The 15,095-nt window shown below is 36.0% G+C and overlaps 1 protein-coding gene across 1 annotated transcript in view; it reads right to left on the bottom strand.

Moving 5' to 3' along the window:
• Positions 1 to 27: 27 nt before the first annotated feature.
• The window catches only part of LOC138316737 (CD109 antigen-like), a 491,941-nt gene continuing 476,873 nt past the window's right edge, over positions 28 to 15,095 (bottom strand). The window contains exons 29-37 of the mRNA XM_069258397.1: positions 14,424 to 14,519; positions 13,511 to 13,697; positions 11,842 to 12,053; positions 11,542 to 11,697; positions 11,160 to 11,222; positions 7,082 to 7,197; positions 6,255 to 6,402; positions 3,946 to 4,042; positions 28 to 3,139 (exon numbers count right to left, since the gene is read on the bottom strand). Of these exons, the coding sequence (XP_069114498.1) occupies positions 2,961 to 3,139; positions 3,946 to 4,042; positions 6,255 to 6,402; positions 7,082 to 7,197; positions 11,160 to 11,222; positions 11,542 to 11,697; positions 11,842 to 12,053; positions 13,511 to 13,697; positions 14,424 to 14,519 (1,254 nt within the window). The 3' untranslated portion in view covers positions 28 to 2,960. The remainder of the gene's footprint in view (positions 3,140 to 3,945; positions 4,043 to 6,254; positions 6,403 to 7,081; positions 7,198 to 11,159; positions 11,223 to 11,541; positions 11,698 to 11,841; positions 12,054 to 13,510; positions 13,698 to 14,423; positions 14,520 to 15,095) is intronic.

Raw genomic sequence — 15,095 nt, 5'->3', positions numbered from 1 at the left:
TTTTCTGTAAATGAGAACAAAACAAACTTTGATGGCTAACTTTATTTCATATCCAGTGCTACATTGCGTACAGGCGATTAACATAGGAAGGCTAATAAAGAAGATACGCATATACTGTACATGTTAATTATTTATGTGGTGCAAACTATCAATTTTATACAGGACTATCTATAAAGTTTGACTATTCATTCTTTCCATATTACAGATTTACCTCCTTTGCACGCCGGTATCCCCTGTGATGTCATTATATTGTAGGGAAACTCTAGTCATATTTCCTCTGAAAAGTATGACGTTATGCTTGTCTATATCTATGCACAAGGGTTGATAATTCTGTAACATGCAAATACAGAATATAGGATTTTGTTGATGATGATTCTGTTTTAAATAGGAACACCTATTGGTTATGCTTGTGAAATCCATCTGAACAACTGATCAGAATATAGAGTTCAGTGGTAAATGTCTTTGATTTTTAATTATTTTTATTATAGATGCTACTATTGACATCTATAAAGACTGATTCCAAGAAAAAGTAGACTTCTGCTAGTTACACTCACCAGAATATAATAAAACGTAAAGAACAGCCGGATGGAATTATTCATGTCCTTTGAAAGTAATGTTTTTGTTTTATTTTGAATATTTTCGAAATTTACAAGTACATTGTACATGTATAGAAATACAATAAACCACTCATTTTTGTTTATATCCTGGCTGTTGATGGGCTGTTCAACTTTAACCTATAATAAAACTAACATTATTTAAAAACAAATCCTCCAAATATTGGTCTTTTATATTAGATTTAGGAGTGATAGCTTAAGTGTACACAACCTCGATCAATATATATATACAGACATCCACTTATATAAAATCTGATTAAAATACATATAAAAAATAAAGGTAAATTGTGAAACTGTTTCTACCAGTTGAAGGTAAAAAGTGGCCTTCATATCAGTGTTGTCATGGCAACCTATCACATTCTGGGTTGTCGGAGTAGGAACTGTTCGTTAGAACTCTTTTACTCATTTTGTAAATTGTTCTTATCCATTTCAACATGTGTCAAGTTTAAACTATTCTTCATACAACCATTTCGTAATCTCCTTTATAAAATTTATATAATAAAAAAATCTTACTTTTAAATATAAAAAAAAATTGTAAATAATGATAATTGTGTTTAAAAAGCATCTTTAAATCTGTGATAATAAGAAGGTCAATCTACACATAGTTAGACCATCATCAAAAACTACAAGATTATAATGATAAATCAAACATAACTACATATATATATAATACACCATAGACACAGTATAACAAGACTATTTCTATACACTTATACAATGTTAGGGACTATATTTAATCTCAAAGCGATAAACTCTTCAATACAAATCCAGCTCAGTAATGTCTAAACTCCATCACCTTCTGTGTACATGGTGTACATTTATGTTATTGTAAAATTGTGAGACGTCTTTAAAGAAATAATTTCTTAATTAAATGTTTTACCAAATTAAAAATGATTAGAAGATATGGAAATTATAAATTACTGAACTTAACAATGTTTTGTCATGGCCAAAATAATGCATGTTTAAGAAAAACAAACAACTTTTGCAACTTTACGTGCTATGTAAATACCCTGTCTACATATTAATGTTAGCCTTATTAGAATTAAAACAAACGATTAATACAGGGGTTTTTAAGATACGAAAATAGTGTGGACCACTTACGATTAGTCGATATAATGTCACAATCACCAGACGGTGGGTGGAAGTCATTTTTGGTGGACAAAATTCCCATCAGAATGGATATGGGAATCAATAGATATATATATATATATATATACATGTAACATAAAATGATATGCATTGAACATATAAGCAAAGAATTCTCAATCTCCATATACAACAAGCATGTAAAAGTAGTAACCTTACGATATGATACATAAACTTAAAAAAAACATCACTACTCAGTCTGTAAACTGCAGCAGTGCAGTGTAAATTGAAACCTCCTGAAACATCAGGATTTATAAATTTATAAGGTTCTCACCAAATAATTTAGTATTTTTAAGGAATTTTTTTTAAGTTTTCTTAATCAAAATAATGACAGGTTTGTATGCAACTTTTAGGTTAAACATCAAAAATATATGAACCTCATATACATAATCTTTCTTATGGAATATATATATAATATAGATACACCATGATAGACAAAATAGATAGATTAAACTAGTATCTAGAGTGGCATTTGTCTGCTACTGTATTGGCTGTGCAAATCAGATTCAAGCAAAATACTCAAAACAGCTCCAAATATTTAACAATTTTGGTAAATATTTAAACAGGTGAATAAACTGATGTGTCTTTTAATTATTTCACAATGTTTGCATTCTAATCATCATCAAATATAAAAAGCTAAGACTAAATTACGGAGAATAAAAGTTCAAAGAAATGAATTAAAATGATGTTTATGTGTCGTGCACCATCGGGTGAAGTACAACACAAAACAGAACTCTATGTTTGTACATGTACATTGGAACAAAAGTCCTCTGTTAAAAGTATAAATATCAAACACGGACATTTTCCAAATAGATATTCCATGAAATGCTAATTTAATTTGAATTTAACGAAATGTACCGGTAAGCTTATTTTCTACCCTTTGACTTTTTATGATTTCGGAATGTATGATAAAAAAAATCTCTGGAATGAGCAAACTTGTCAGCTCTGAAACCCATGGCCTGTAACAAATATTGAAGTAAATTATCTAGAACATAGAAGATGGGGGGCATTGGTAAACAGGTCTAAGAAATCCCTTGATGGGCCCCAGATAGAGTTGGATAGAACTCTTTTCGTGGATACCAGGCTGAGTCAGACCAGATTCCCTTAGTGGACCCCATAGAGGTCACTTTGTGGGAGTTTGCAGAAGTCAGATGGGGTTAGTTTAATTTCATGTCAGAAGCAGATTGACCGGGTGAAATGCTAGTTGAGATTGGTGAGTAGCAGGATGAGAGACACCAGGACAAGCTTTGTCGGAGTGACTGCAGAAGCAGCACTTGGATCCCGAGGCAGAGGACATTCACCGTTGATGTCACCACTTAACTGACACGCTGTCAACTTGACCGTATCAGGGAGGTCATAGGACACCACTGATGTTGACCCTGATGGAATAGAAAAACATATCAAATAGTTACTTATGAGTAGCCACAAATCATGCCTCAGACCTGTAAGTAAGTATATTTTCATGAAGCAAGGTGCACAATATGGGCATGTCTAATTAGTAATGTAACAGTAAAATACATTTATAAAGAACACACAACAAATCCACTAATTCACCTAATATTCACATTGTTACAAAGTGTCTTTCATTCCCCAAATTGCATATCATCATTTAATACCTTAATTTGTACATAAATAAAATGACAATATAACAAATTTTACATAATGAATGTCTATAATGTTTAGCAACTTTAGGTCTAAATGTGTGACCAAAATAATGACAAGAGGCGCCCACCAAAGATTGACTATGTCTGACAATTGTCAGATTGATCATTTCTCAACTTTTCAAACATCAACTACCAAAATCCAAGATGGGGGCCATCTTGTTGAACAATTGGTCCCAAAATGCAATATGCCTAACTAAGGCCCTAGGGGAACATACATATGAAATTTGAGAACAATCCCTTCAGTACTTTCCAAAAATAGCGATAACAAACTTTAACTATCAAAATCCAAGATGGCTGCCTGGAGGCCATCTTAATTACCGATCGGTCCCAAAACACAACATGCACAACTAAGGCCCTATGGGAATCTACTTATGAAATTTAAGAATGATCCCTTTAGTACTCTCTGAGATATAGCGGTAACAAAAATTGTTTACTTGTAACTTAAACATTAGGTATTGAAAGCTTCCTGCTGTAAAAATAAAGATGATATTATTTCAATATACTGTTGTTATTCTGTGTACCTGGTTTGTAGTACAGTTCCGCAGTGACCATTCCACTTTTGACATCTGCTACATCGTTGATTCGGGTCTGCTGCAGGCGAATCACTTGCCTTTTGGCCTGTCAATAAGGTATATAATCGATACAAGAATTCTTTGGAAGTGGATGTGTCGCCTGCACAGCAGTTTAAAACATCACAAACAAGAGGCCCAGAGGGCCTGTATCACTCACCTGGTTTGTAATGCCAAGTAATGTTCTGAATATAGGTTCATTGGGTTCTTTTTTCTGAAGGAATTTAAATATTAATCTCTGATTTCCCTATTGGGCCCCACTGATTCTGCTCCAGAGGGTCAGGCCCAAAATTTATACAAACTCCGTTCCACTTCCCAGAGGATTTTTCTGGCACAAATTTGGTTACAATCCATGCAGAACTCTATGACTAGTAGCGATTTTAAGAATTTACCTCTCTTTTCCCTCTATTTACACCCCAAACGGTGTTTGTGGTCAAATTTGGTTACAATCCATGTAGAACTCTATGACTAGTAGGGATTTAAAGGAAATATTGACAGACAGACGAACGACGTGCCATGACATAAGCTCACCAGCCCTTCGGGCCAGGTGAGCTAAAAATAGTTATTTACAGTTGAAAATATTGCTAATAATTAGGTGAAGTTACAATGTCCTGTAACTCTTGAAAATATTGACATATTCTGACCAGTATCAAACCCATCCAAGATAAGCAATGTATCAAATTTAATTGAAATCGGACAATATTAAAATTATCAAGTGAAAACCGTTGAAATCATCTGTTTTGACGATTTTAAAGTCCCATAACTCTTGTAAATATTGACGGATTAGACCAGTATCAAACTTATAAGCAATATACCAAATTTGGTTGAAATCGGACAGTAAATACTTAAGTTATTGCGTGTAAACCTTTTTCCTGATGCCACCCCCGTCACTAATGCTGACATTGTGATACCTATGTGTCGTCCTTGTGTTGCAGGCGACACAAACCTATGTGTTGCCTTTGTGTTGCAGGCAACACAAACCTGCAGGCGACACAAACCTATGTGATGCCTTTGTGTTGCAGGCGACACAAACCTATGTGTTGCCTTTGTGTTGCAGGCGACACAAACCTATGTGTTGCCTTTGTGTTGCAGGCAACACAAACCTGCAGGCAACACAAACCTATGTGTTGCCTTTGCGTTGCAGGTGACACAAACCTATGTGTTTGCCTTTGCGTTGCAGGTGACACAAACCTATGTGTTTGCCTTTGTGTTGCAGGCACACACAAACCTATGTGTTGCCTTTGTGTTGCAGGCGACACAAACCTATGTGTTGCCCTTTGTGTTGCAGGTGACACAAACCTATGTGTTGCCTTTGTGTTGCAGACGACACAAACCAATGTGTTGCCTTTGTGTTGCAGGCCACACAAACCTATGTGTTGCCTTTGTGTTGCAGGCCACACAAACCTATGTGTTGCCTTTGTGTTGCAGGCGACACAAACCTATGTGATGCCTTTGTGTTGCAGGCGACACAAACCTATGTGTGCCTTTGTTGCACACATATGTGTGCCTTTGTGTTGCAGGCGACACAAACCTATGTGATGCCTTTGTGTTGCAGGCGACACAAACCTATGTGTTGCCTTTGTGTTGCAGGCGACACAAACCTATGTGATGCCTTTGTGTTGCAGGCGACACAAACCTATGTGTTGCCTTTGTGTTGCAGGCGACACAAACCTATGTGTTGCCTTTGTGTTGCAGGCGACACAAACCTATGTGATGCCTTTGTGTTGCAGGCGACACACAAACCTATGTGTTGCCTTTGTGTTGCAGGCGACACAAACCTATGTGATGCCTTTGTGTTGCAGGCGACACAAACCTATGTGTTGCCTTTGTGTTGCAGGCGACACAAACCTATGTGATGCCTTTGTGTTGCAGGCGACACAAACCTATGTGTTGCCTTTGCGTTGCAGGCGACACAAACCTATGTGATGCCTTTGTGTTGCAGGCGACACAAACCTATGTGATGCCTTTGTGTTGCAGGCGACACAAACCTATGTGTTGCCTTTGCGTTGCAGGCAAAACAAACCTATGTGTTGTCCTTGCGTTGCAAGCGACACAATAGGTTGAATAAGTAAGAACAACACATTTTCATGACCTGATTGTTATGCTTTAAAACTTGGATGCTAGGTTAATTGAGATTAAAAAGTAATTTTGGACCACCAATAAGGCTGACAATGAAACAGTGTTAAACACACAGAGGTATATATATCATTGCTTCAACATTACCAACTTACTAATAGAAAGGAGAATGAAAATTAAATTACCTGCATCTTTGCAAAGTAAACGACCACCTTTTCATTGACCTTTTCTATTCGTGATGCTCCATTTGGTAATTCAGTACCACTGTAGAAACCTGACGGAGGGATGACCGTAATCAAAACCATTTCATTTATAGTATCTTTGTCCAAACACCTGTCAATTAAATAAATTTCAATACAATCCAAAAGAAAACTCATTTGAATATATATACAAAATGTATAGCTTAGAAATTGAGCTCTCTACCCATGGGTAAATAATCTACCCCAGCAGCTGCCATTGGAGATGGAATATTAGTCGATATGTAATTTTGTAGATAAACATCATGTGTAGATGCTGAAAGAATAAATTGATGAGATTGGTTTTCCTGTTGATCAGCCCTGAGTGGGATCTTCTCTGTACACGGCCCTTAACAAACTAGAATACATGCATAAATTGTAAATATATGTTAACTAAACATCCCCTGAAGAGCAGTGATAGCTGTGAAAGCACTAGAGATTGCAGACTTGTTTTGATTTTTGTTTTTTAATATTTTAATTCCATCACAAGGATATATACATTTATTTATTCCATATATTAAGGTATATATATATATATACACATATACAAATGAATAACGAAGAAGAGATACAACCATCTTAATGCCATAAAACCTTTTTAAACTTTAAAATTCAATATAACAATGCTGTTATGGATATCTTTCTGTTCACTAAATGTCTACTTAGCCCCTTTTATTACCTTGCATAGTATATATAGATATTTTCTGTTCAGAACAAATTGTATACAACACCTTAGAGTAACAAGGGGACATTTTCTTATAAAATAAAGAACTTACTCTACAGTCGTTATAATATCAAAGACGTTTGGGTTGACAGCGTTGGTGTTTGTTTCCAAGCGACATTTCTTCTCATTGTTAAGAGGTTCTTCCACAATGTTGTACTTAAACGACAACTAAAAACACACAAACATCAAATAATGTCACTTTTTAGGTACATATTACTGTTGAGGAATAGAATAATGTACCTAAGATATAGGAAATTCAGTGTTAAAAAGCTTTTGCTTAATGATGGTTAAAGGTTTAAATGTTGGTTTTCTCATGTAGGTGGACCCATCTACCAAATTCGAGTTCCAGCCCCTTATAATATAGCAATTGGAGACCAGATAATTTAAAAACAAACCAACCTTAAAATGAGGTCAAAGAAAAAAAAGAGATCACCATTCTTGGTGAGACACGAATAACTACAAACCAATATATAACGAGATTAATTAATGATCTTTATCACTAAAAAAGTTGATGTATCTCTCCTTTTCCTTTCATGATAATAAGTGACAACAAAATTAAATTGTCAAAATCTAAAATGTCAGTCAAGTTATTTATCTTTGGTTCCAAAGTGCAACATGCATAACTAAGTATCTTTTGAACTTTATTTGAGACAGATTTCTTTAGTACTTACTGAGAAAAAGCTGTATCAACAGGCAGAATGATGCATAGAAGGATGGATGGACAAGATATATTACTGATAAGTAATAGGCCATGGGCTAGGAGGGTCCCACATGCACCCCCCCCCAAACCTCCGAACCAATATTTTTCTCAACCCTTATGACCCACTGATCACAAATCAAAATGTTAACATTGCATAAGTTGGGATGAACTTCCGGTTATGACGTCATCAAGATGGCCGTCATCTCGAATTTGACTAAAAAATCAAAAATAGTCATAACATTGACATTTTTCAACCGAAGTAGACAAATGAGGTATCAAAATGACCACAATTGATCAACAAATACATATCAGGACCAAAAAATCCAATATATATAGTGATTTCTACGCAGAAAATGAAAAAAATCTGATTTTAAGCTCAAAAATGGAGATTTTTCAGCAAATTTTTCATATTTGGCTTGACGCAGCAAAAATGTTTCCCAACAGCAAACTTTTATTTCTAATAAGTTTTTTGACCACTTATCTATCAGTTTAAGCAACGAAAACAACAAAAACCAATGTTAACATCGTATAAAATCCGGTTATGACGTCATCAAGATGGCCACCATCTCGAAATTCACTGAAAAATGAAAAATAGTCATAACATTGACATTTTTCGACTGAAGTAGACAAATGAGGTATCAAAATGACCACAATAGAACAACAAATACATGTCAGGACCAAATAATCCAATATATGTAGTGATTTGAACGCAGGAAATGAAAAAATACGATTTTAAGCTCAAAAATGGTAATTTTTCAGCATTTTTTTTTCATATTTGGCTTGACGCAGCAATATTGTTTCCCAACAACAAATTATTATTCGTAATCAGTTATTTGACCTCTTATCAATCAGTTAAAACAACAACAACACCAACAAAAATATATAGAAATGCTAAAGAGAAATGTTGTTATACTATCATTTGGTTTACAAAACATCACCGGATGCGGCATATGGTTATTTTTTTCCAAACCACTGACACTACAGTTTCCTGGTGTCTTGAAATTTCCTGAATATAACATTGGCTATTGACGATTTATATCTATTTGAATTTAAAGTTGGCTGAATATCTAAGTAGGACTTCAAACTAATTCATTTTCATGTTCGAAATATTGTAGACTAGTAGCCTCTCAAACTGAATTATTACAGCAAACCGCCAACTAATAGCTATAGGGTATCAAATTAAAATTCCGCAAATACCACGACACTTTTCGAAACGTGTTGTGTCTTTTAGAATGAGCACATCCATTATTTACTTCCTGTGTATAACGTTAGGAAATATGAGATGGTTACTACAGTGTCACATATTTCTTTCACTAGTTCTTAATGATAATCATTTTCGTTGTGCATGCTTTCTCGCCAGAGTGTCGTCTTCGACCTCGATGACCTGATGTGACATTACATTATCGGGTTACCATCGTGATTCTAACTTGTCAACCGTCCATGATATAACATCAGAAACATCGTATTCAGGGATGCTGGAGCTCTTCCTCTTTCCTATCTAGTTTCACCTAGATTCACATATCGTATATGATGTTCCAGACTTCCCCGGCATTATGGAAAAGACACCAGATCCACATTCTGCGGAGGGTTGGGTTAGTTCTCCTTAATTCGTATGAAGCACAATTCCTCATTCGTGTGAACCACAGTAACCATAGGTGGCACAGGTGGATTCTTTGAGGTCATAAATGAGGTCTGCAGTGAAGTTTCACTCTTTGCCAAGTCTGGAAAGCACTGTAGAGAACTTTTTACTTGAGAGTCTTCAATGTTCTCTTTACGCATACACCAGATGTGACACAACCAGCACCTTCAAGGGAGTGGGAAAAGTCAGACCAATGAAAAGCATTTAACATTTATGGCCTCATTAATGACCTCGATGATATGGTTGCACGAGGGTCCACACGATTGATGAATAGTACTTCATACGAATTATAGAGCTATGCGCTAAGGAGAATTAATGAATGTTGATCTGGTGTAATTTCCATTATGCCGGAGAAGTCTGAAACAGCATATATGTACGATATGTTAAAATCTGAAAGAGATCCCACATCCCTGAACCTGTTATTCCTGATATGAACTCTTGCCATGGATGGGTCATAAAAGAAGACAGGCTAGAACAACACTGGCAATGTAGTGTCACATCAGCTCATCGACATCGAAGACGACGCTCTGACTTTCAACGAATTGGATACCGATATCTCGATTACTCTGATTCGGACTGCATGTGCCAGCTACCAGATATGCAGAGTCTCTTCAGTGGATAGTGCAGTGAGGCGAGAAAGCACGCACAATGATAATGGTTATCATTGAGAACCAGTGAAAGACATATGTGACACTGTAGTAACCATCCTACATTTTGCTTATGCTATGCATAGAAAATAAACAATGAATCTGCTCATTTTCAAAGACACAAACGTTTTGGAAACTGTTAATGATATTAACGGAAACACAAGCTTAGCTTAGGTTACATTTGTTACGCTATCATTAGGCGTTGTGCTATAATAATTATCTATGAGGCGCTGCTAATCTACACAATTGAGGGTATAACAATAATTCTTTTTTGCATTCCTGTATATTTTTGTTGTTATTGTTGTTGTTTTTACTGATTGATAGGAGTTGAAATAACTGATCACGAGTAATAATTTGTTGTTGGGAAACATTTTTGCTGCGTCAAGCCAAGTATGAAAAATTTGCTGAAAAATCACCATTTTTGAGCTTAAAATCTTATTTTTTTCATTTCTTGCGTACAAATTACTACATATATTGATTATTTGGCCCTGATATGTATTTGTTGTTCTATTGTGGTCATTTTGATACCTCATTTGTCTACTTCAGTTGAAAAATATCAGTGTTATAACTATTTTGCATTTTTCAGTGAAATTCGAGATGGTGGCCTTTTTGATGACGTCATAACCGGAATTTATACGATGTTAACATTGGTTTTTGTCGTTTTTGTTGCTTAAACTGATTGATAAGTGGTCAAAAACTTATTAGAAATAATAGTTTGCTGTTGGGAAACATTTTTGCTGCGTCAAGCTAAATATGAAAAAAAATTGCTGAAAAATCTCCATTTTTGAGGTTAAAATCAGATTTTTTCATTTCCTGCGTAGAAATCACTACATATATTGGTTTTTTTTTGTCCTGATATGTATTTGTTGTTCTATTGTGGTCATTTTGATACCTCATTTGTCTACTTCGGTTGAAAAATGTCAATGTTATGACTATTTTTTAATTTTTAGTCAAATTCGAGATGGCGGCCATCTTGATGACGTCATAACCGGAAGTTCATCCCAACTTATGCAATGTTAACATTTTGATTTGTGATCAGTGGGTCATAAGGGTTCAGAAAAATATCGGTTCGGAGGTTTGGGGGGGGGTGCATGTGGGACCCTCCTAGCCCATGGCCTATAAAGTTACTATAATTTTTACCCACCACAAGAACAGCAACACCTTTCCCTGAGACCCTAAACTTGACAAGAGTTGTATCATCTGGCAGCTGTATGAATGAAAAGACAATTTTGAGTATAAGAAATGATAATGGTTTCCTTGTTGGTCATTCAGTACATGTCTGACATGGTTCACCATGGAAACAATTTGATCCATTAACAGCATTTACTATAGATATTAAGTATTTGGCGAGAATTCTGAGTTAGCTACATAAGTTCTATAATTTTTATTACCAAAGTCACTTGTACCCTGATGGCCAGTCCTGATGGTTACCATGGCAACAAGAAATGTGTTTTTCTTCAAAAGAGCCATTTTGTAGTTACAGGTAGAGATGCTGAGTTATCAGTAAAGGATTAGATGTGACATACCTTAACCTTTTGTAGGAGGAACTTGTTGTTATCATTGACTGTGAGTGAGTTGGTGACATCTCCGACAGTATATTGGACGGCCAGGTTCATACCGTCTCCACTCTTTCCAATCAGAATGGAGATCTCCGCCACAGCTTGCAGACCCATCACAGTATCCTTGATTACAATTCAAAAATACTTCGTTAAATCCAAAGTGAAAGTCTCCATCTACACTACTGTTTTATAAAATTATACATGAATATTTTTAGTGAAAATCTAGATACTGTGAAGATCAATTTAATGAAAATATTGTAAACTGACCTGGGTAGAATGAAAGGCACCAGTACCAGAGAACTGTGTGATAAGCCATTTCAGTACACGACGACCTTGACCCTCGTTGTTTAACTTTGTATATGCCAGGAGTACATATGCTGCAGTCTCCACGTCGGAAGGTCCTGACGGAAGACTGCAGTACAATCGACCATCGTTTTTATACACAGCCTGTGTCTGATCACTCCAGTACATCATGCCATCTATAACAGTTACAACAAGGTATAAACCAGTTACATACAACAAGGTATAAATCAGTTACATACAACAAGATATAAACCAGTTACATACAACAAGATATAAACCAGTTACATACAACAAGGTATATACCAGTTACATTCAACAAGGTATACACCAGTTACATATAACAAGGTATAAACCAGTTACATACAACAAGGTATAAACAAGTTACATACCACAAGGTATAAACAAGTTACATACAACAAGATATAAACCAGTTACATATAACAAGATATAAAACAGTTACATACAACAAGGTATACACCAGTTACATACAACAAGGTATAAACCAGTTACATATAACAAGGTATAAACCAGTTACATACAACAAGGTATAAATCAGTTACATACAACAAAGTATAAACCAGTTACATAATACAACAAGGTATACACCAGTTACATACAACAAAGCATAAACCAGTTACATTATACAACAAGGTATAAACCAGTTACATTATACAACAAGGTATACACCAGTTACATATAACATGGTATAAACCAGTTACATATAACAAGGTATAAACCAGTTACATACAACAAGGTATAAACCAGTTACATACAACAAGGTGTAAACCAGTTACATACAACAAGGTATAAACCAGTTACATACAACATGGTATAAACCAGTTACATACAACAAGGTATAAACCAGTTACATTATACAACAAGGTATAAACCAGTTACATTATACAACAAGGTATACACCAGTTACATATAACATGGTATAAACCAGTTACATATAACAAGGTATAAACCAGTTACATACAACAAGGTATAAACCAGTTACATACAACAAGGTATAAACCAGTTACATACAACAAGGTATAAACCAGTTACATACAACATGGTATAAACCAGTTACATACAACAAGGTATAAACCAGTTACATTATACAACAAGGTATACACCAGTTACATATAACATGGTATAAACCAGTTACATATAACAAGGTATAAACCAGTTACATACAACAAGGTATAAACCAGTTACATACAACAAGGTATAAACCAGTTACATACAACAAGGTATAAACCAGTTACATACAACATGGTATAAACCAGTTACATACAACAAGGTATAAACCAGTTACATACAACAAGGTATAAACCAGTTACATACAACAAGGTATAAACCAGTTACATACCACAAGCTATAAACCAGTTACATACAACAAGGTATAAACCAGTTACATACAACAATGTATTTATCAATTACATATAGCAGTGTTTATCAATTACATACAGCAAGGGTTTTATCAATTACATACAGCAAGGTGTTTATCAATTACATACATACAATATATAAACCAGTTACATACAGCAAGGGTTTTATCAATTACATACAAGGTATCCTGTAGTATATGTATACTGTACTTTGTTTGGGTATCATTTTGGTGCATGTCTGTGGAATGTTTCCTTACCCTGATCCTGAGCAAGATTTTCCAGAGTTGTAAGAACATCAGTTGTCTTGGAGCTGCCTCCTTGAGCAAAGGTGTATGCCAAGATGGCAAGTTGGAAAAACTTTTTGTCTCGAACCCATTCATCTTTGTTAGAATTGTAACTGTTTTCCAAAGCATTGAGGACACCAGAGAGTTTATTCTGTAGTGTCTGCAAATGCAAATTAATGTCATGTAAGTAGTTTTTGAATTTATGAGGATTTATTTATATGAATAGCATTTGCCCCTCCCCTATAAGTGCCCCTCCACTATAAATAAGTGCCCCTCCCTTGTAAGTACCCATTCCCTATAATAAGTGCCCCTCCCATATAATAAGTGCCCCTCTCCTATTATAAGTGCCCCTCCCATATAAGTGCCCCTCCCATATACGTGCCCCTTTCCTATAAGTGCCCCTCCCCTATTATAAGTGCCCCTTCTCTATTATAAGTGCCTCTCCCATATTATAAGTGCCCCTCCCATATAATAAGTGTCCCTCCTATACTATAAGTGCCCCTCCCCCATTATATGTGCCCCTCCTTCATTATATGTGCCCCTCCCCCATTATAAGTGCCCCTTCTCTATTATAAGTGCCCCTCCCATATAAGTGCCTCTCCCATATTATAAGTGCCCCTCCCATATAATAAGTGTCCCTCCTATACTATAAGTGCCCCTCCCCCATTATATGTGCCCCTCCCCATTTTATGTGCCCCTCCCCCATTATAAGTGCCCCTCCCCTATAAGTGCCCCTCCCCTATAAGTGCCCTTCCTCCATTATAAGTGCCCCTCCCATATAAGTACAATTTCCCTATTACAAGTGCCCCTCCAATATAAGTACCCTCTCCTTTAGTACCAATATGTGTAATTCTTATATTGCTTCCCATTGAGCCTTTCTACTCACTGGTACCAGTGTATCTAGTTCTGGTAATGCAGCCTTTGCCTCCTTTAAACTGATGTATATATATGCTGTACGGGTCAGGTTTGATGTACTGCCACCCTGAAAGGAAGACAGCAAATATCAATCCCCTTTTTATCATTTTTACACCCTTAGTAGAAGAGTGGGTACAGTAGGACTAGAGGTACAAGGACAGGGGTAGAATGATACATCATTAGTAGGACTGGAGGTACAAGGAAAGGGGAAGAATGATACATCATAAGTAGGGCTGGAGGTACAAGGACGGGGGTAGAACGATACATCTTTAGTAGGACTGGAGGTACAAGGAGGGGGTAGAATGATACATCATTAGTAGGACTGGAGGTACAAGGAGGGGGGTAGAATGATACATCATTAGTAGGACTGGAGGTACAAGGAGGGGGTAGAATGATACATCATTAGTAGGACTGGAGGTACAAGGAAAGGGGTAGAATGATACATCATTAGTAGGACTGGAGGTACAAGGAAAGGGGTAGAATGATACATCATTAGTAGGACTGGAGGTACAAGGAAAGGGGTAGAACGATACATCATTAGTAGGACTGGAGGTACAAGGAGGGGGGTAGAACGATTCATCATTAGAAGGACTGGAGGTACAAGGAAAGGGGTAGAATGATACATCATTAGCAGGACTGGAGG

Source organism: Argopecten irradians, chromosome 2 (genome assembly GCF_041381155.1).
Source record: "Argopecten irradians isolate NY chromosome 2, Ai_NY, whole genome shotgun sequence".
In the NCBI taxonomy this organism is placed as follows: domain Eukaryota; kingdom Metazoa; phylum Mollusca; class Bivalvia; order Pectinida; family Pectinidae; genus Argopecten; species Argopecten irradians.
This window is presented reverse-complemented; position numbering and strand designations above follow the sequence as displayed.